The sequence below is a fragment of the Terrapene carolina genome, unplaced genomic scaffold (genome assembly GCF_002925995.2).
Source record: "Terrapene carolina triunguis isolate 2854851 unplaced genomic scaffold, T_m_triunguis-2.0 Scaffold58, whole genome shotgun sequence".
In the NCBI taxonomy this organism is placed as follows: domain Eukaryota; kingdom Metazoa; phylum Chordata; order Testudines; family Emydidae; genus Terrapene; species Terrapene triunguis.
This window is the reverse complement of record NW_020664409.1, coordinates 64,092,000-64,115,593: the sequence shown is the minus strand read 5'-3', so window position 1 is coordinate 64,115,593 and position 23,594 is coordinate 64,092,000. Positions and strand designations below refer to the sequence as shown.

Below are 23,594 nucleotides of genomic sequence, written 5' to 3'. Positions count from 1 at the left end.
AGTAGAACAGAGTAACCTTAAGTTACATTAAATGAAGTCTTTTGCTGTATGATAGACTAAATAAAGTGTAAAATGTTTTGATAATAGAGTGAATAACCTAAGTTTTGTAGCTTAATATCTGTAAGTGGAAATGATTATTACTTCTTTTCAGTTGTTTAGAAAAAGTGTGCGTTGGCACAGTATTAAGGTTTATTTGCTCCTATTGTTTCCTTAATAATAACAGAAAAAGAGATACCAGGTCCACATTTTACATTTAGGCAAAATTTTAGAACATCTCAAATGTTTATTTTAAAACTATTTACTAAAGAATTTATGTCTGTAAACTTAGTCCTCAGCCCCTTAAATTTAATGAAATGTAAGTTGTTGGAAGTAAAACCACAAAACAAAAACAAAACAAAAAAAACCCAACAATGACCCTAACCTTCAGCGTCTCACTTATAACCACAAGGTGGAGGTAACGGAGCAAAGAATCCTCTTTTGTGTAGTTAGGCTAACTTTAGTTTTATTACAGCAGAGGGCATCAGTTCTTTTAAGACAGAGTGGAAAAAGTACTGCACATTTGGGGGATTTTCTGTCTAGTCACTTTTAAAACATATAACTCTTGGGAAATGTTATAATTGTGAATAACTAAGGTTGAGATTTATAAAAGTGCCTAAGTGACTTAAGAGCACAAGTCCCTTAGGCAATGTTGAAAATCTCACCCTTAATCATCAACTTTTATTTTGATGTTTTCTTATTTATGAATGTACCGTACGTTTTACCATATCTGTGTATTGAATAGTTCTTTTAATTATCATTGCATCTCACTTGCTTGGCTGAGGCACAATGCTTAACATGTATATCTCATCTTCTGTTCTCCATGTCATTGCATACACCTCTACCCCGCTATAACGCGACCCGATATAACATGGGTTCACATATAGTGCGGTAGCAGCGGGGCTCCGGCGGCGCTTTAAAGGGTCCAGGGCTCCGGCGGCGCTTTAAAGGGTCCAGGGCTCCGGCTGCTGCGGAGAGCCCCGGGCCCTTTAAATCACCGCTGGAGCCCTGCCACCGCTACCCCGATATAACAGAGTTTCACCTATAACGAGGTAGGGATTTTTGGCTCCCCACGACCGCGTTATATCGGGGTAGAGGTGGATTTATATTAACATTACAATTGTATGTGTGTGTTTCTCCATCTAAAATTATGCTGTGATAACTCTTTTTCATCTAAACCATCTTGACCTGTAAAATATTTTGCAGTTTCTGTATCTTCTTCTGCACAAAAGGTCTACTGGTCTGTTTTCCCTGAATGTGAAGATTTTCTACATCCATTTGAAGTTCCCTCCTGTGGATCTGTGGTGATATTATTGTGATGATCTAACTTTTCTTCCTCTATAAATGAATTTTTGATGGAAAAACACAGATAACATTTCTAATAATTATTACATTTGTATTAAATTACATATGTTGTTTAACTTTTGGAAAAAAACTTTGCATATGTTTTTTAATCCCTTATTATGAGCACATGGTTTGCTCGCCTCCATTAAACAATGTGTTTCGGCTGCAGTCCAGAAAGTGCGTCATCATTTGGAGCCTTCTGTGGTGCAATTTCTCCCTTCTTTGTCTAGCTTACATGGGAAGATAATGAGAGAGCTCCTACTTTTTACAGGAAACAGGGATATTTGTTTGAGTTGACAACTCACAATAAGACGTTGTAAAGTTATGACGTTTTTGGGTTAGCCCCTTGTAATTGTGGTAGCAATACAGCATGTAAACAAAGTGATGTCACTGCTTTCTACTACATTCAAATGATAACTGATTTACCTCACACTAAGCTTACATTAAACTGGGACACAGGAGCAGTTGTGGTGAGAGCATATTGTGTTTAGATAAGGTCTAGCGATGATACTTTAGACTTGTTCTGAGGTAAATTGTACTGTTTATTTTCAAAGGATAATTATTATTGTTTTCAAAAAAGGATTACATGAAAATAATGGATATGAAATTCTAGCTCCTTTTCATGTAGGTACGTCTTATCAATTGGGGACTATGACTTCCTTAATATTTTCAAAAGAAGGAAATTATAGACTTGAGTCCCTACTCTTTCCTAGTACCAAAATAAATAAATACATTTTCTCTATTGAATATGTGTGGGTAAATAATAAATATATGTTTAGCATTGCTATATTTTTCTGCTTCTTGACATTAAAACTTTCTCCCAAAACACAGAGATATATATTAAATTAATGCTGATTTTTATATGTTCTAGATACGTAGATTCTAAGGCTACAAGGGACCACTGTGATCATCTAGTCTGACCTCCTGTGTAGAACAGGTCTTCTGACATTCTGTGAACAATATTGTGCAATATAATTAACAAGGGCATATGCTACAACATCAGTATTGTTGTATTACATTATTTTGCCACCTACGTATATTTATTAAAATTATGACACCATAACATAATTTCTGTTTTCCACAGTATTGAAGGGCTGCTTTTTATATATCTAGACAACACATCTATGAAAATGCCTCTGACTCAGAAAAGGCAAAAGTCACAACATAAAAAATATGATCAGAACCATAGGAAAAAAAATTATACAGCAAAGAAGTTTTGATTTAAAAACAGGGTAATTCAGGAAAAGAGATTGTATACTATGCCAAACATAAAAATAAGATGGCTGTCGTTTAAAAACTGCCTACATGGTACTTCTTGAAGAACATGGAAAATAACATGTAAAGTATAATACTAAACAGTTGGAATGCTTCATATATTTGTCTGTTCACTAATTACATGATAAAAACTAAATTGTCATGTCATATTCTAAACTTGTAGTTGAAGTTTAATCCTTAACTTTCTATTTCCTGATTCTTGTAATAGTTTGATAGAAAGCAACCAACATGCACATTAAACAAAGTTTTTTGTGTTGGAATAAAAATCTCTGGTAAATTATTTTCTCTCCATGTATAATTTTTAATATTTTTGTCAGCACTCACACGCTAATCGCTTTCTTTTTCAACCAGTGACACATCCTTCCATAGCTGCAATTCAGGGGATTAAGCAATTAACTATGAAGAAAATAATTTTTATGTCCAATATATGCCAGCAAATTTTCACTATTAATCAAATATGAATGTAAAGTGTTAGAAAAATGGTATAGAAATGTACTGTATTGTTTGAGAAATAGTGTATGATCATATAATTAAAGACTACATAATAGATTTTAACATCGAACAGCGCCATTGTAATAATCTAGTTTGACCTCCTGCATGATACATGCCGTAGAATTTCACCCAGTGATTCCAGTATCAAGTCAATGACTTGTGGTTGAACTAAAACACATATTTTAGAAAGGCAGCCAGTCTTGATTTAAAATCTCCATTGTGATGTGTGCAAGAGGGCAGAGTTAAGGTTTCTAATGTAACCTGACTTTTGGCATTTTCTGATTTCTGAGTGCAGCTTTAACATTCTCTTTATGTAGCTTTGTCTCTTGGATTTTGTGGGTTTTGTTTTATTTGCTTTAAGAATAAAGTTGGAAAAAATAAAAACGTAAGAAAAAACTTCACTTTCTATGACTTTGTAGCTCAGCAAGCTTTAAACAAGTTGGCAGTAGCACTTGTAAATCAACGGTTTGGAATTGTCTATCCAGACGCCCTTAGAATGTCCTGTCCCACATATGCAGGAGACTTGCAGAAGGAATTGCTAGATGCATAGAGGAATGCAATGGGTGGGAGGGGCAGAGAGAGACCCTCTCATGCAAACTTTTAGCAACTGCATGCTTCAAAGGCACATCAGAGCAGGTCTTCTTTACACAGGTCTTATAAAGTGTGCAGCAACCTTTCCCTAAAGTCTTTGTATCTTCAGTATAAATGAGCTAGCCTGGAATACATGTGCAGCATGGGCTCCTTAGATGATTTACTTACATGCTTAGGCACTTATTCTGCAAATGTGAGTAGTCAGGGCCTTAGTGAAAAACCCTTTGCAAAATAGTACTGCACATGTGCAACAAGTGATTTTTGAAAGGCTGTATGTATCTCGGTAAAATCAAAACTAAATTGTGCTAGAACACCCAGATCACTCCTTCTAATTGAAGGATATTTAAATATCAAATTTCAACTTTCAGCCCCCATCATTTTTGGTTGTAGAGTTGTTGTTAAAATAGGAACAAGATTTTTTTTATATAATGGGAAAAATTATACATGTATTTTTCTCCCTCTTACTCAGAATAGCTTTATTTTTAAATTTGGAAAAAAATACATCTTTTTAGGCCGGGACTGAACATGAAATAATTTAAATCCAAAATATGTAAGTTTCAGAAAGTTATTAAATGAATAGAACGCAGATACTTAAGCAATCTCAATCAAAGCAATTACTGTTACTCGTGGTATAATTCTATTGAGACTGGATCATTTCTTGCTTTTTTCTTTCTTTTGGTCACCATTTCCAAAATTCCTTCACTGCATTTTTGTTAGCATATTGAAAGTGTCTGAGAAAGAGCCTCCAGTTTTCACTGTGCTCTTTCAGTTTTGTGTTTTGTAATGTTTACTGTAGCTCTTATTCATTTTTTTTCATCTTTTCTCTGAATTTTGACATTCCTCCACAAAGTTTGCTTTGTTCACTGGGGTCATTTTGAAGACTTGTTTATGGTTGGTTATTTTTCTAAATTATTATTAAATTGAAATAAGCAAGAAGGAATAATGCTCTCAAAAAGGCTGTTGGTATTCATTGCAATAGCTGTTGTATGCATTGTTTTTCAAACTACTAGAGAAGATTAAAATGTATTACTAATTCATATATTACCAGTATTTTCAGTGCTTTGGTTGCAGGCAATGACCAGTTAACTTTAAAATATAATAGACAGAAATAGGATTGTGGTGACTCTCATGCTTACAGAAATGACCCAGGACAACATGTTTGCTAAGAAGAAAAAAGTTTTTAATACAATATTTTGTTGTGTGAGAATATCTTCTGACTTTCCATCCAACTGCCTCCCAAATCCCATTCAAAACTCGCCCTTGTGACTTTCCAAGTCAGCATTTAACTGTTTTCTCTGAGTTAATCACAGCTTTTCACTTTCTTTGTTTTTGATAAAACATCCTTCTTTTATGACTTCTCCTGTTACTCTGTTTTATAAAGCAACTTTATTAAATAAAATTTCTTCCTGTTTCAGTTTATACAGTAGTTGTTTTTAATTCCTGTTGGTAATGAGATCCATGTTTGTGCTCCCTACCATTATCTCCGATTGTATGGAATAAAGTAAAAAAGTCTCTTGTTTTAAAAAAAACGAAGAGGTCGATCTTGTCTTTGTGGTTGCCCATGTTGGCTTATATGTTGAATCTGTTGGGAAATACTATGAGTTTTAATTGTGTGGGTTTTTTTTATATGCCAGAAACCCAAAGGCCACTAATGAGGGAGGACAAAGAACTATACTATGGTGGGAAAAAATTTCAAAACATAGTGTGCTTTAAAAAAGTAAACACTGTGTGTGTACAGTATTTAGTTGTAACTATACAAGTAAAAGTCGATTATAATTGAACATCTTACTTATGTGCCTTAATAGGTGAATTTTACTAACAGCTGTATTTACTTTGTTCACATGCTAGCTAAAACTTTTGATTTGGTCTGTATCATGCAGGGTTGTCTGATCAGTGGTCTTGTTTAAATTTCTGTTGTGTGCCCAGATTGATGTGTATATTTTGTCCATACACTATTTTGATTTTATAAGCAGTGTTGTGATTACAGTCTAAGATATAATTTGTCACATGCAGTGGATTCAATGAGTGGTAAGTCTTCAAAAACACTACATTTAGTGGACACTGGTCAATTGCTTTGCTTTTTAGACCATTAGACTGCCAAGCCAGGATGGGGTAGCAACAGTTTTGCCATCCATATTGAATTGTATCATATCTGGCAAAATAGGAAAGAAAGACTTAATACTTCTGGTCTGGTAATATTTTCAAATCAAGAGATTAACAACTAAATCAGTACTGTTTACTCCTGGGGAAATTCTGCGCAGATTTCCTTTGCTTCCTTGGAGAAAATGGTTTCTGTGGGGAAGCAAAGAGAAGCTTCACCAGTACTCACTCATCCCTCACTGTCAGTTCAGCAGCTCAGACGCATCTGTTTGTGCTGTCAGGGTTGTGTGGAGAAGTAGATCACTGCGGGGAGGGAGGTCTGGGGATCCCCCGTAGAACCATAGAAGATTAGGGTTGGAAGAGACCTCAGGAGATCTAGTCCAATCCCCTGCTCAAAGCAGGACCAACCCCAACAAAATCATCCCAGCCAGGGCTTTGTCAAGCTGGGCCCCAGTCTCCCAGGGCATTAGTCCTAGCTGGGGGAGAGGAAGGAGGATGGAGACAGAGTTCCCCCTCCCCCTTCCCTGCAGGGAGTAGCCAGGCTGGGTCAGATCAAGCCCCAGAAACTTCCCGTGGCTGCAGGAAGCTCTGCACCGCGAGGTGGGGAAGAGGCTTGGGAGAGGGGTTCCAGGTGCGGGGACAGGGGTGAGGCTCAGCGGGAGGGGTTGAATGCAGGGGGGCCCGGATGCAGGGGGCTTGGGCGGACAGGGAGAGCAGCTCCCTGTACAGTGACCCCTCCTCCCACCCATGCACCAGGAACCCCCCAACAAGCCCCCTCCGCATGAGGAGCCCCCCGCACTCAGGCCCCCCCACCGAGCCTCACCCCCTGCATCAGGAGCCCCCCATATGCGGATCCCCACCCCACTGGGTCCCAACCAGGTGCACCCTGACCCCCCACTTCCCCAGCCCCTCACCCACACTTCATCTGGATTCCCCTGCAGAGTCCTATTCCCCCTGTACCCAGAACCCCACACTGAGCTCCTGTGCATCCAGATACCCCCCCTGCATGCAGACCCCCCACCGAGCTGCCCGCACCCAGATTGCGCCACACAGAGCCCTGGTACTCTTGAGGGAATTCTTTGAAGAATTTTAAATTTTTAGGTGAAGTTCTGCATATTTTAATGGTTAAAATAACACAGAAACACAATAACAATATAATCACACCATTTTCAATTATTTTGGTAATTTATTTCAAAATGCTTGTCAGCAAATAATTGAAAATGGTGTGATTATATTGCGTTATTTTGACAAATAAAATACGCAGAATTTTGCAGAATTTTAAAATGAACTCAGAATATTTAATTTTTTCGCACAGAATATTTATTTTTTTGGCACAGAATTCCTTCAGGAGTAACTGTTGAATAGTGTAATGTGGAGAAGACATGCTGCACTGAAAACATTGCAGGGCTATATGTAGGGCCCTACCAATTTCAGGTTCATGATTTCAGGTATTTAAATCTGAAATTTCATGGTGTTGTAACTGTCGGGGTCCTGAGCCAAAATGGGATTTGCGGGGGGGTCCCAGTATTGCCTCCCTTACTTCTACACTGCTGCTGGCGGCACCACTGTCTTCAGAGCTGGGAAGCTGAAGAGCGGCAGCTGCTGTCCGGGAGCCGAGCTCTGAAGGCAGTGCCACCACCCAGCAGCAGCACAGAAGTAAGGATGGTATGGCATAGTATTGCCACCCTTACTTCTGTGCTGCTGCCTTCAGAGGTGGGCCCTCGACCAGCAGCCGTCACTCTCGGCCACCCAATTCTGAAGGTATCGGCGCAGCAGTAAGGGTGGCATGGTATGGTATTGCTACCCTTCTGTGCTGCTGCTGGTGGGGTGCTGCCTTCGGAACTGGGCACCTGGCCAGCAGCTGCTGCTCTCTGGCCACCCAACGCTGAAGGCAGCACAGAAGTAAGGGTGGCAATACCATGATCTCCCCTACAATAACCTTCCGACCCCCCTGAAATCCCCTTTTGGGTCAGGACCCCCAGTTTGAGAAACACTGGTCTTCCCCATGAAATCTGTATAGTATAGGGTAAAATTACACAAAAGACCATATTTCACAGTCCGTGACATGTTTTTCATGGCTGTGAATTTGGTAGAGCCCTACCTATATGTGTTTGTGTGTTATCCTTAACTGAAAGTCAGAATGGAACTTGGGGTTACATCATAGTACAACACTCTTGTATGGTCCAACACCACAAAAATATTAATACATTCTGTACAGCAAATAGGCCACAGTATTTAATATTGTAAGTATAAATACTTAGTGTTCATTCATCAGCTTCTCTTTGCTTCTAATACCACCAGCTAATAGGTGAGATGAGCCTGTGACACAGCAGAAATAATAGCTTGTTTAATCCAAAAGGAAATTATGAATAATATTTCTCTGTGAGGAATTTGGAGCTGCTGTGTAATAATTTATGAATACTGTATGTTGGCCTGGTTAGTGTAGTATTTTCTGTATGGCTAATAGTGATTTAAATCAACAGGGTAAACTATCTCGAAAAACAGGCAGGGAAGAATTGCTCAAGATAATCCCTTTCTGTGCTAATAGAGAGTTAAAGAATAATGCCAGGAATCTTAGCTCTGAAGATTTTGCCTCCTCTCCAGCTAACCTACAGAACTGGTTTGGACCAAGACACGAAAGAGATCCATAGAACTCCGACAGGTTTAAAAAAAGCACTCACTAAAGGGCATGTGTAGTAGTTCAGGGGAAGCAGATTGAGACTCCAACATCTGATGGGAGTGTCTGAAGAAGTTAGGCCTTGCCTATATTACCATCAGGAGATGGTAAGCCTCAAGGTAAGTAGACATGTGTAGACTGTTAGGACATGTCTGCACTACAGACTTAAATCACTACACTGTTAGGTCAACTTACATCCACCACAGTAATTACTGCAGTGGCTGATGTCCACACTACCCTCCTGTCGGTGGTGCACATCCTCACCAGGAGCGCTTCCACCAACTGAATAAGGGCAGTGTGTGGGACTGAGAGCCACGGCTGTCCTCCGGGCTTCTCGCCTCCCCACCAGGAGCAGGGGGCAGCCACCTGGGCTTCTTGCCTTCCTGAGTGGGGTTCTGGGTGGGTGCAGCCCAGTTCCGAGTGGGAAGCCAGGGGCAGCCTGGCTCTAGCCCCCAGGCTTTCTTGTCAATTTCACAGCTACAGCATGGAGCCCTGAAATTGACCAGATAGCTAACAGCCCATGTAAGTAACGCAGTAGACATAACTACAGTGACTTAAGCCCTACGTCTTTCGTGGAGGTGGAGTTATGTCGGTGTAGTAGGGCACTTACATAGGCGGAACGAGGCTATAGGGTGTACTCTCACATAATTAGGTCGACATAAGCTGCCTTATGTCAACCTAACTGTGTAGTGTAGACCAGGCCTTAGTTGTTCTAAAATCCTTTTTCTGTACAAGCTAAAACTTTGTTCCTACTTCTAAAATAAACAATACTTCTGTTTTAAAAAGGCTGTCTGACCAGAAATACCACTGGTCACAGACTTCCAATAGGAAGAATCCCAGGTGCCCAGACTCAGTCAGACCTGCAGGTTAAGAATGCTTGATACACAGGCTACTGTAGCCGAGCTCCCAGTCTAGCAGTGGAAGAACTGCAAAATTCCACTTTGGGATAGATGAAGACATCAGGCCTAGTACTTGAGAGGGTTCACTCAGATTATATCTACATGGCAAATTAAAGGTGTGTTTTTAACTCTATCAAGTATCAGGGGGTAGCCGTGTTAGTCTGTATCCACAAAAACAACAAGGAGTCCGGTGGCACCTTAAAGACTAACAGATTTATTTGGGCATAAGTTTTTTGTGGGTAAAAAAAAGTATACACTGACCTGCTTCTGTAATTTTCACTCCATGCATCTGAAGAAGTGGGTTTTTTTACCCACAAAAACTTATGCCCAAATAAATCTGTTAGTCTTTAAGGTGCCACTGGACTCCTTGTTGTTTTTTAACTCTGCTTAGCTCGCCCATATTAGATAACTTGGATTAAAGTAGCAGTGATGACACCGCAGCTCGGCTTTTATCTTGGGTTAGCAGCTTGATTTAAAGCTTATAGGGGAGCCTAGGGTTGAATTTGAGCTGCTAACCTTATTTAAAAGCTGAGTTGCTGTGTCTTCACTGCTGTTTCAACCCAAGTTAAGAACACACCTTTTTTGCGGTGTAGACATACCCACAGCTGACTTGGGCTTATGCTGCAGGACTGTTTCATTGCACTGTAGACTTCTGGGCTCGGTCTGGAGCCCAGGGTCTAGGACCCTGTGAGGTGTAGCTCAGGCTGCAGACTGAGCCCAACATCTGTACTGCAATTAAACAGTCCTGTGAGCCTGAGTCAGCTGGCATGGGCCAGCTGTGGGGGTCTAATTGCAGTGTAGACACTAGCAATCCTATATTTATGTACATGATAGTTGCATTCTTCACATACTGCTTTATGTTAACATCATTCATTCCACAACTGCAGGAATTTAACCAACCATCTCATTTATCCATGTTTCATTTGTATTCCACGCATTCCAACATGCACACTGCTTGTCCTTGCAAGCAGACATAAAATACGTTTGTAGGTTTTTCAAGACCTGATGCTCATTGGGTGGGATGGGACCACCTTGTTGTTAAATTGGGGGTGGGTGTTTACTTCAGAAAATGTGCATGGCCTTCCTCCATTACCTGGGGATCTTTTACTGAGGTTTGGGTCTATGATTTTTCCATCCTTTGTTCGAGAGATACTGTCTTGCAGAATATTTAGTTTTAGGGAGAGACCATATTCTTAGTATTTCTCATACTGACCTATATAGTGTACATAGGAAACTGAACATATCCAAAATGTTGTGGTTTGTGTTAAACCCTTCTGGCCTCTTTCCCCTTTTAATGTCTAGGGTGTCGAAAGCAGTTATTTACACTTAATTTGCCTAGATTAGTGGTGGGCAACCTGCAACCCATCAGGGTAATCCGCTGACGGGCCGCCAGACAGTTGTTTACATTTGCACGGCTGCCCGCAGCTCCCAGTGGCTGTAGTTTGCCGTTCCCAGCCAATGGGAGCTACGGGAAGCGGTGGCCAGCACGTCCCTGCGGCCTGCGGCGCTTCCCGGAGCTCCCATTGGCCGGGAACAGCGAACCGCAGCCACTGGGTGCTGCGAGCGGCCGTGCAAATGTAAACAAACTGGCGGCCCGCCAGCGGATTACCCTGATGGATCGTGTACAGCCTACAGGTTGCAGGTTGCCCACCATTGGCCTAGATGTTTGACACCCTTTTTGTACATCTGAATTTTATTTGTCATGTTTTTCCAAATTTTTCAAATTTTATCTTCATCATGATTATATATATTTATATCGTAGACTGGTCTGAATGTTTGACAGGAAAGCGAGCAGCTGTAAATAACCTGAGGTTCAAAGGTTTGCACTCTCAATTCTGTTGCGCCTACTGGAAGAAAATAATTAGAGGAGATTTAGAAGTCATGAAGAGAAAACAACAAATACATCAGAAGGTGATCTAAGAGTGGAATTATATGTTTGGAAGCAGCTGAAGACACACAAACCAACATCTAAAGAGAAATCCTGGAAGTTGCACAGAAAATTAACAAAAAAGTTGCATTTTCTGCCACCAGATTGTAAATGAACATATCGATGGTGATGTTAGCCCACAGAAGTGTCTTGGGGCTCCTGTACACCAACCGTTAGAATCTCATCCTCATCATAGCAACTTAGAGGAGAGTCTCCGTGCTTCAGGCACATGGGTTTGTAATAAATCTCAAGAAGATCCATAATCCCTTCTGAGAGAATTGTCCACCTAGAAGTCAAAATAGGTCCAAAAGAGAGAGGCTTCTTGGCACAGCAAAGGTTCGATGAGACCCAGATGTTGATCTCCATGGTGTCAAGGAACCGAGTTTGTCCATCCATCTTTACCTGCAGCTTCTGCTGCTTCCAGTCTTATGCATAAAGCCTGTTTCAAGGGCAAGCTTGCACATAAGAGAGCTTCAGGATCTAAACTATTTCCTGCAAGAGATGCTTAGAAGAATGAAGATATTATCCAGAGTGACCCATTTCCCTCCGTTTGTGAAAACGGAAAGCCCATATGATATTAATATTATGAATTTTCCCTTCACAGTCCCCAAAATCTTGATCACAGATGTCAGGCGGGGAGCTCATTGGGGATGTCATAATACACAGGCAATATGCTTGAGATCATTGAGGCTTCAGAGCATCAAATTTCTAGAGATGAGAGTGCTAAGGGTAGCCACTGGGACTTTCAGGGTATGTCTACACAGGGATAAAAGCCCTGTGGCATGGCTGCAGCTGGCCTGGATCCGCTGACTTGGGCTTGGGACGAGGGGCTAAAAATCACCGAATGGATATTCAGGCTTGGGCTGGAGCCTGAGCTCAGGGACATTCCAGCCTTGCAGGGTCCCAGAGCTCAGGCTGCAGCCCAAGCCCAAATGTCTATGCAGCAGTTTTTCAGCCATGGAGCCCAAACCCCAAGAGCGCAAGTCAGCTGATCCAGGCCAGCCAAGGGTTTTTATCGTTGTGTAGACATGCCCTCAGAATCACCTGCAGGAGCAGGTTCTGGGTCAGACAACACAATGACTTTGGTATACCATTGTCTGGCAAGGGGACAAAGAAGCTTGAGTCTAAACACAAATCAAAGATCCTCCATGGATGCAGTGACACTGAGCCTCCATCAGGAGGATCCACATAAAAGAGACAGTGAACACAAAAGCAGCTAAGACACCAGCATATGGACAATTCAGTGGTTTCTGTATCAAGAAGTATTCCAATTCCTGTCCAGGAAGTGAGGCCATGCCGCAGGTGGGCCTATTCATATCCAGTTGAAACGTGAAAACAAGGCTCTTCTTCGTCAGCCAAGCAGATAACCAAATATGCCTCTATACATCCCTTTTTCTTGTTTTTGCTGGTGAGAATAATTCAAAATATCAAACTGGAGCAAATGATAGCCATTCTGATTATCCCAAATTGGCCAAGAAGTCAGTAGGCTAAGTACCTAGTAGAGTTGCCACAGAGACTGCCAAACCATCGTCCAAGCAGATAGGATTTCCTGTTCCAGGGCTCAGCCTGCATTCCAACTCAAAGATTACCTGAGCCTAGTAGCTCAGTATTGAGTGCAAATGCCAAAATAAGAGTGGATACACCTCCAAAGTTGTAAATACCTCTCCTAGCCTCCCATAGACTCCTAAATTCCTAAGTCACTTTTGAAAATTGGACTTAGGTTTTTAAGTCACTTGACGCTATTGAACATTTTACCCAATGCTCTTAAAGTCTAATGGGGAGGTCAGTCAGTACTCGTTGTAGATTTTGGCATTGTCTCTAAGGTGCTAAAAAGTGCAAGAAATTATATTTGTGCTTTCCTTCAAAATACTTTAACAAGCAGAACCTTAGACAATTTTTACTACTTAGATATGAGGATTCAAATGCAATAATCTATTTTATAGGATTTTTAGGATGATTCATTTTAGATGTTTGTTTGTGTCATTTGAGCAGCATGTAGGGCAGCCTGAGGATTAGGTGAAGCATTACCTAGATTGCCGTATCACCTGAAGAAATACAAATTGTTAATGCTTGCTGTCAGCATTCCAATTGAATCTGGCTTTTATTCTCGAAGCACTGTAAGTGCTTTTGTAAAATTAATTTACTTTACCCAGTTGAATTTAGTTTATATTGTACATGTCTAAATTTGAAAAAAAAGTGTGCATTAGTGATTGTAAAGCAGGAGGTTTTTATACAGGATACTTATGCTGGTGGCGTATCAACAGCTACTTCTATCTCTTGGTAAATAGGTGTTTTTTATACACAATTGCTTAAAAGTATTCTAGTCAGAGTCCTGGGGTGCTACTGTTTACATTGGTAGTTTCTGAGTCAGCAGATTTGGCAGGCGTCAGATCTCTAGCTCAATTTCCAATTCCTGAGGTTTTGCTATGTCAGGACAACCCAAGCTGTTTGTGCATTCCAGTAAGTCGGAATTCAAAACTATCCCTTTTTGTTATGACGTTATTAGAAATGAGGTTGCCAAATTTACAGATAGAACATGATGGCACTGTTCTCGCTATATGATTACTGCTGTGTGGCTGCTAACTTTTTCAGCATCTGTTTAGTTTAGACTTGGGTATGTGTGTTTTTTATAGTGTCATATTTGATGAATAACACAGAACTATCTGTTAAGAGTTATGAGGTAGAAACATCTTTGCTTCTCATTAAGCATGCTTTTGATTCTTTGATTAAATACTATATGGTTTCAAGTAGTTTGAAATGTTTTAGTTTTCTGATTGAATAGTTTGTGTCTCGTGCTACAGTCTCTTGTAACAATTAAAACACATTACTGCTGATGCGTCAGTAGGTTGTTTGGTTAGTTCCTTGGCATGAAGAGATTAGATTTCCCGCTGCAAAGGGTAAATAGTATCATAGATGTCTGTAGCCAGTGGTACTCTATATTTTAGACTACATTGTGTAGACTATATAAAAGGTGGTAAAATGTTAGAGCCTGTAATGTCTTATTTACCATTTTAAAATGACTGGCACATGGGCTAACTTCACTACAGATGGAAGTAGGTATAATTCCCTCACTGCTTACATCAGCAATGAGTTTCACCCAAGCTTTCTAGATATTGATCCTTATCCTGCAAGGCCCTGAGCTCCTGTGAGGTTCTGAGTGCCCCCTAATCCCATTGGAGTTAACATCACATGGGTTGAGCCATTCTGAGCACCTTTCAGGATTGACCCACTATATAGAGAAAAGTGATGCAACTATAATTTTAATAGCATTTAGTAGCTTTGAGACTTTTGATGCTATGTATTAAAAAAAAAAGCAGGAAATTACTGAAAAGCAATGCTCCTCCAACATCAACAAAAACTCTAATGGTTTGGCTATTTGATTATTACCCGTTCCATTGAGATTAGGAGCCCATATGCCTTGGCTTAGAAAAATCAGCGGCTGAAATTATATAAAGAAGTTATTCTGTTAAGGTAATAATTGCTAAATTCCAAAAAGCAATTGATTAATGTGTTCTGTCTTTGCAACTTATGAATAAAAATGTTCTTTTTCATGCACTTTCTGTTTCTGGGAGGTAGTGTCTCAAAAACCCACGCATCCCTCCACAAATTCTCTTGCTTCCCAGAAAAAGGCTGTTATTGTATTTCATAGGCATCCATCTTAAAATTAACCAAACTTAGTATCTTAGTAGTTAGTCTTGTTTTTATAAATGCTGCTTCTTTCTGACTATGGTATATCTAGGTATTTTAAGGCTTTCATTTCTTAATACTAAGATTAAAGCCTTTTACTTGGAATATTTAGGTACATAATACCCTGTGTATAGAGTTGAGTATTTACTGTTTGGTCTAAATTCTCTTAGACTTTTCCTTTGAGTGTTTTACTCCTTGATTATGTATTGTCACTGATGGCTGAATTATTAGCTGTAACTGTACAGTTAAATGCTCTTGTCTTGTTTCCAGATCTTTCATGTCAGTCACATTATGCTCAGTTAGCATCAGCCATCACAGATGGCAGCTAAAGTACCTCAGTTTCACAGAGATGTATTTTTCAGTTATTGTTTTTAATTGGATGTAGAGAGATGTTTATTAAAATCCATGGATGAGTGTACTCAAGAAAATACACTAGTTATCAGACATAATTGAGACAGATTGGGGACTTAGGGGAGCAGGTCTCCCTGAAACCAAGTAGAAAAGGGGGAGGTCTCCTTTTGCTTGAGGAGGAGGATTTGTGGTCCCCAATTGTCTTCAAGGGGAAAAAATAGTGTTCTATGTATTTTGCCAGTAGGCACTTGAATTCAAGTGTTTTGTTTGAGATTTTGGTGTATGAGAGAGGAAAAAAAGGTGTTGTTAACCCCTGCCGTAGAGATTGCTTCTCAAACTGGGGGTCGTGACCCCTCAGGGAGTCGCAAGGTTATTACATGGGGGGTCGCAAACTATCAGCCTCTACCCTCAAACCCCGCTTTACCTCCAGCATTTATAATGGCGTTAAATATTTTTTATAAAGTGTTCTTTAATTTGTAATGGGGGTCACACTCAGAGGCTTGCTGTGTGAAAGGAGTCACCAATATAAAAGTTTGAGACTCACTGCTGTATGGGTGTTTTAAAAAATCAAGTTTGTATATGTACTTCCAAATCATTACTCCGATGAAATATTTTCCATGTTTATATGTGGGTGTTAATAAAAAAAAAAAGCTCTGAACATTAATCCGTAATTTGGACTGTTCCTTTTATTATTTAAATACAAAAGCCAAAAAGCTAAATTACTGACTGTAATTATTTTTTAATTTTTGATAATGTCTTGCCAAATGTATTTGAGTGCATTTTCAATGAGGAAGCAAAATGTAGTAAATTAAAATCTAATTTTAATGAGGTTCTACATGCAAGTAGATCATATCAATTAGGAAATATACCTTTTAAAGAACTATTACATTATTTTATTAAGTTATTGATTAGTTAATGTTTATAGAACAATTTGAAGACATGCCTTACTACATAGGTGCAAAGTATTATTTATCATCTTTATACTGTATAGCTGAACTATTAAAATATTGCCCTTTTTAATACGTGAAATGTTTTGGATCAGAGAAATAATATACCATAACTGAAATCCTCTCAAAAGGAGAGAATTTACAAAAAGTGTGCCAAGGACATGAAATCTTGAATTGTATTGTAGTGAATGGCTCTTATTTATACATTAAAAATAAGATTTAGTATTTCGTTTAGACATCAGTTGCATTTTAAGTATAGAAATATATGTATCACATTTTTTCTTTTTTATATTTATCTGTAGGTGCATTCAAAGAACGTGGAATCCTTTGCATCCATGTTGAGACACTCTCCTTTAGTTCAGATGGGGCCTGCCAAAGACAAAATTGTCCTTGGTCAAATCTTCCACATTGTAGAAGATGATCTTTATATAGATTTCGGTGGCAAGTTTCACTGTGTGTGCAACCGACCAGAAGTAGATGGAGAGTAAGTAATACTATTGTGGTAAATGAATAAAATTTGCAAGAAAACCAGAATACCTAGGTAGTCAGAAATCTTTTTGGAATGATCTCAGATAGGGTCTCTTTGTAATTTATAGATTTTAAACTGCTGAACTATAGATTTCAGGTGGAGAACTAATCCAAATCACAAAAAGATTTGCTTTTGCTCTGAAGTCACTGCATTAAGAGCAGATTCCCTTACATTGTAACGTTTGTGTGCCAATGATTGATAAACTCTTAAAGCCCAGAGGGGAATTACTTTTTTTTAAATGTGTGATTCGTAAAAAGAACATTAACTGGCGATCCAAAATAATTTATTTGTTAATGTTTTCTGTCTTCTTTTAGTTCAGCTTTTTAAATTGTCAGAATTTTATCTTTGCACCTTGAAATGCACATTGGCTACGAATGAATAATGAACAATTGGACTGAGATAAATTGTGATGACATAAATGGATAAATATGATCCAGTTTAGATTCATTGCCTGTTTCTAGATGAGTGCACCACTAATATATTTGTGTAAGCTTTTCTGATGAGCAAGATGTATGCATGAAAGGTCAGATTTCTGTATTTGTAGATGTTGGTTTCAAAAGAAATAATGAGTTAAAACCATCTATTTCTGTAGAAAATAAGCTTTATTTTTTTGAGGAGAAAGAGATGTTTCTGCTGTTATGAGTACAAAGAAGATAGCATTACAAATGTGAACTGAATATAAACTGGATTCATTGTTGTCTTCCTCACTTTTCAGGGACAGCTCCATACTTCTGCAGCTGGGTTGCAGGTTGCCCAGTGGCAATGGTAGCAGCGTGAAATTAACAGCTCAGTTTCACTTTTGCTATCCTGAAACTTGTGGCGTTGGTGAAGCTGTTAGCTTTCTCATGCACGAGCATGATTCCTATGAGCAGCAAGGAGAACAGGAACTGAAATGGGGAAGGAGGTCCTAAAAACAGGGACTGGGGAGGAGCAGAGTAGCACAGACCCACCGTCTGGCAGCAGACTGGAGGCTCTGGTGAGGCAAGAAGAGACAAAATTCCTTTTCCCTTCCAGCAGCCAGAGGAGGGTGGAGCTTTAGATTTATCAGACATCTAATGCCAGAGGCTGATCATAAAAGATAGAGCCTCGGAAGCCTCTGGGGAAGTACCCTAGTAGAGATATCATTGCTTGCCCTATTTGCAGCTGCTGGGGAACAGGGCTTCTTACCAGGTTCTTGCCCTTGGACCTTGCTGATGGGAGTCCCCTTCTTGTCTTTCATATCTGAATCTGGCTAGTGGGTTTACTCTTCTGTCCAGTAGGTGTCTCGTCAGTAACTGTAAGAGGCATCAGTGTATCAAAGTTGTAAAACCAAACATTTATTGAAAATGTATTTTTTGTGAAAACTTGAGCACATTGAGAATGAAAATTCACTTTCATTATTCAGTTCACTTTCATTCTTTAGTTTTCGTGCATTAGCACAATGTTGTTGTGTTTGGGTTCATAACACTATGGTGCATTTAAATCTACTCCCCAATGTAAACAAAAAAAAAAAACAACTAAAAAAGGTTTGAAAATATTTGGGTTGGATGAAACCCCTCATTACTATACCTAAAATAATTGTCTTAAACTATCTTGACAATAAAAGCCAACTCTAGAGTATTTTGATTTCCCAAAGTTTTTAATTTGAAATAACAAGTTTGTGCATAAGACTCTAATGTAATTTTGTAATCAAACAGCATTTGCATATTCATGATTTTGCTCCCTAATGTTTTCTAAAATAACGGCATAGTGATTTTTGTAGTGTTGCCTCTCTGACAACAGATATGTTTGACAGGCCTGTGACTTTCAAAGCAGATATGATTGACAACTATAAGGTAGATAGCACGTGACATGAATAGTAGTAGTACATTTTTTGACACAGACATGAAATAAACAAGGTAATTTCTCAGTTCAGGTTATACATATGGTAAAAATAAAGGGGGCTTAATTCTGCGATGTGGTAAGCATCTCCGAAGAAAGTCCTCCAGCCCTATTGACTTCATTGGGAGCTCAGTATGCTCAGCACTCTCAGGATCAGGTCTATAGAATCAATCTATATTATGTATTCAAGGCAACTAAATTTAAAATGCAGAAAAGAGAGAAAATTCAGGGTGGGAAAAGGCAAAAGAAAATCCATCCTTTATACATAGTTCTAGTGAATTTTATGTACACGGTTTATTTAGATTCTTGGTTTAATATTATGATAGTTTAAAATTTGAGCCATTACTATAATAAATTTACTTATAAAAGACTAAGATAGAAAACTTGAAAGTCTGTGGTTAATGTAGATCATACAATGAGAATGATCAGTAATCATGGCAATCAGGAGGTCGTGTGTTAACAGGACATTGCATCATATTTTGGTGACCGAACATAGCACAGGAAAGAGAAGAAATGTATCTCAAAGGAATTTGTCCCCAAGACCAATAGGCAGACAAGTGTTTGTTTGTGGCTGTATGGACCCATCTCTAGTGTTCCTTTTCCCCATCTTTCTTTTAAGGTTTACATTTGTACATGCTTTGTGGTGAGTGGATTGGGGTGGGGCTGAGGAGTTGGTGGAGCTCAACTAAATTACTACCAAAGCATCACTTAACCCTCCACAGATACTCCAGAACAAGTGCAAGATTAGACCCTGTTTGTTTTTAAATTCGCATATAAACTGGTATATTAATTTTGATGAAATTGACATGGGACTGGTGTTAGTATTTGATTGTTTTTGTTTTAGTGTCAACAGTTATATTATGAGATGTCTTCTTCCTATAGCACGTAGTTGAACTAGTTATCCAAAACTTGGCACATTGGTCTGTGTGCACGCACAAGAGACTTTTGGATCAAAAGCAAATCTGGAAACTGTTATCTTGGCTAGATGTATTAACATTTAAGTAGTCATAACTATGTCTTGAAGTCAACGCCGCATGAATAGGAATAAATGGGAAGGTCATGCCTCTGCTTGTCTGATTACTTCAGTCTGCTTGCAGACTAACGACAGCAGTGCATTGATTTTACAAAATTAAGGTTGCATTCTCAGAACAATACAACCTTCTCACGTTTAATAAGAACCTGGTATAAATAATGTGTGGAGACTCTGCTTTGGATATTCATGTGTCTCTCACCTGAGACAGAGACGGAGACTGACTTCCAGTTTGGAAGCAAATGACTAATCAATTTTTACAAAAATAAATAAATAAATAAAAATCCTTATTTTGGCAGAAGATGCTAACGTGGTTCTATTCTAGAAAGTGACAAGGTAAGAATATCATCCTATTTTATATATATCTTCATATATGTTCTTTGTGGGGGTTTTTAGAGTAGTCGTTCTCAACCTGCAGCCTGCAGGCCGTTTGCAGCCAATCAGCACAGAGCTGTGGCCCATTTGACATCCTCAGGGCCATACAGGTAGTATTGGATGTGGCCCACAATGGTAAATAGGTTGAAAACTACTGGATTAGAGCCATCCCTATTCACACTGGTGACCATAATAAGAATTTATTATACTTTCTATTAGCACTGTAGAGTCAATCTAGCTGGAGAGTGGATTGTCTGATATTGTGACTCACATTACCAAAAATAAATATCCACAAACAGAACTTTATAAACATTTCTGTTGGCAGAGCATGAGCCAGAAAGGAGACATCTTGACTTTCAGATTGCATATTGAATATAGAGGGCTAAACTAACAATTTAGAAAAACCATCAGATTTAATCTGCAGTTACTGAAACAGAAATGGACCCTTGTGATGCTATTCTTACAAGTCACTTTTCAGAGTAGAACTATACTGTTATACCTATTCTAGTGTACCTTGTACTGCACATCTCTTTTTAATTTGTTCTTCTCTTTTCAGGAATGTTAAACTCCCCAAAAGTGTCACTTTTTGATATCAATAAGAAAAAAGGGGGAGAAAATGTACCTTTTCCCCCAAAATTATCCTGTCTCAAGTGATGAACCTGCAATGCTTCCTTGATAACTTCGGCTTATTACTCTAGAACTGGGGTCCTCAAACTTCATTGCACCATGACCCCCTTCTGACAACAGAAATTATTACAAGATTCCAGGAGGGTCTTGGGCCTGAACCCACCCAAGCCCCGACTCCCCAGGCCGGCGGAGCCAAAGCCAAAGCTGCTGCCTTGGGTGTGGAGGCCAAAGTTGAACTTCAGCCCCAGGGGAGGGGAGGCTGTAACCTGAGCCCTGCCGCCCAGGGCTGAAGCCGAAGCCTGAGCCCAGCCACGCCGGGATTTTGGCCCTGGGCAGTGGGGCTCAGTCTTCTGCTTCGACCCTGGGCCCCAGCAAGTCTAACACCAGCCCTGGCAACCCCTTTAAAATGGGGTCGTGACCCACTTTGGGTCCCGATCTACAGTTTGAGAACCGCTGCTCTAGAACAATCATCTAGAATTAGTTTATAGACTCCTAGATCATAATAAAACCTACCTTTCATTATCCAGCACAATCTTTGAGCTGCAGGCTGACTTTTGGTTCTTCAAAGCAAACAAAACTTTTGTAGACCTATTTGGCCCATCCTTTCTCACCATTATATAAGTTAATTTGCAATCTTGAGTTGAAACCACTTCTGGTTAAAAGAAATCCTGGAAACAGTACTGATAGAGGTTCAAAAACAATGAATATAATGGGAAAGTGAAGACTAGAAACGTCTTTTCTTGCAATTCATTGTCTGTTTCTCCTTTTGGAAAATATTACCATACTTCATTGAATTTGTAAAGTCTGTTATTAGTGTGATCCATCATTATTGATGTTTGCCTGTATCGGGATCAGAATCTGCCATATCTGGAGTATAGTCAGTTTACTATGGGCCAAATGCATTGCCGGTGTAATGTCAGTAGAGTTAAACTAGGATGCACTTGTCTACTAATAGCAGGTTGCCACGTAGGATTTATTTGATGTTACAAAGATATTTCTGTCATTCTTGCAGAACAAGAAAATATGAATATGGGGCATTACTAAATACATGATTTTTTATATTATATATTGCAGTTATTAAAAACATCATCTTTCCTAGCATGCATTATTTAATCTTGTATAAAGTTCCTTTAAAAAGTAAAAAGGTCCTGTAAAATGATTTGTAATCCACCCAGAGATAATATGCAAGGCAAAGAGATACTATGGAAAAACTGTGCTAGATTGTGTATTTTTTGTAGCTGAAAGATTTTCCTTTTAGGTAGAAAGGGAACAAAGCCTTCAAAAAAATAGTGCCCATTTTTAATAGATCTCCCAAAAAGAACAATAGTATAAACCATGACAGAAAGGTTCTGTTACAACCTGTGTCTGTCATCACTCCATGAAAGGGAATGGAGTGCTAGCTCTCCTTTAGTCTATCTGGTGGACTGCCTCGGACCCTAGAAGCCCTGGGGTCCCCAGTAATGAGGAGCTGAGTAGGTGAGCTGGCGGGAAATTAGTCAGATTTCCATCAGAACCCTGCCTCGTTTCCAGCAGAACTTTGTCAAAATCGAACAATCTCTATGAAACATTTTGATAAATAGGCAAATTTTAACAAAAAATGTTATTTTGGAATTTTCCCAACCAGCTGTAAATTAAATAAATAAATAAACATTTCTACCATTCCTTTTTTCAGGCCTCACTATAAAAATTATTGAAAATGTTTAATGTGCATCAAAGAAAAGGAAAATATAAGATTTAAATTTTATATTAGTAAAGTGTTATGCACAATATTTTAATTTACATTTCTTAGGCTTGATCTATACTACCAACTTATGTTGGTATAACTGTGTCACGCAGGGCTGTGGAAAAGACAAACCACTGAGCAACGCAGTTATAGCAGACTAACTCCCGGTGTAGACAGTGCTATGTCGATGGGAGAACTTCTCCCGTTGACATAGCTACCACCTCTCGGAGAGGTGGATTACCTATGCTCATGGGGTAAGCCCTCCTGTCATGTAGGTTGCATCTACATTGAAGCACTACAGTGGCGCAGCTGCACCGCTGCAGCATTTTAAGTGTAGACAAGCCCTTGGATTTCAGACGTTGGGCCAAAATATAAGAACTGGCCTCAAAGTCACACCTACAGAGTTTGTGCACCTACCCACATTTGCACAAGAGTTACCTCTTTTGGTGCTTATCCAATAGAGCACTTAAGCAAACGTGCTATTTTACACTTCTGAATACTCAAATTGTCTTCAGTGGGACTATGCATCTGATTAAAAGTATGCATCTGCTTAAATGCATTGTTTGACCACAGACTGTGCATAAATGCCTGGATGGTTATGTCTGTGATTAGGATTTTTACAAAAAGAATTCTTACCTGGGTTGTAGTATAGATAAGTGTCTGATGGCTTCCTGTGTTTTTGCCAGTGTGTTAATAAAATCATAGAATCGTAGGACTGAAAGGGACCTCAAGAGGTCTCCTAGTCCAGTCTGCTGCACTTAAGGCAGGACTAAGTATTATCTGACCATCCCTGACAGGAGTTGTCTAATCTGGTCTTAAAACTCTCCAATGACGGAGATTCCACAATCTCTCTAGGTAATTTATTCCAGTGCTTAACCATCCTGACAGTTAGGAATTTTTTCCTAATGTCCAACCTAAACCACCCTTGCTACAGTTCAAGCCCATTGCTACTTGTCCTATCCTCAGAGGTCAATGAGAACAATTTACCACTCTCCTCCTTGTAACAATCTTTTATGTACTTGAAAACTGTTATCATGTCCCCTCTCAGTCTTCTCTTCTCCAGACTAAACAAACTTATTTTTTTTTCAGTCTTCCCTCATATGTCATGTTTTCTAGACCTTTAA

General features: G+C 39.3%; 1 protein-coding gene across 2 annotated transcripts in view; it reads left to right on the top strand.

The window, feature by feature from the left end:
* The window catches only part of MRPS28 (mitochondrial ribosomal protein S28), a 129,817-nt gene that overhangs the window by 10,568 nt on the left and 95,655 nt on the right, over positions 1-23,594 (top strand). For both annotated transcript variants that reach the window (XM_024209005.2, XM_024209006.3), the window contains exon 2: positions 16,629-16,810. In XM_024209005.2, the coding sequence (XP_024064773.1) occupies positions 16,629-16,810 (182 nt within the window). The remainder of the gene's footprint in view (positions 1-16,628; positions 16,811-23,594) is intronic.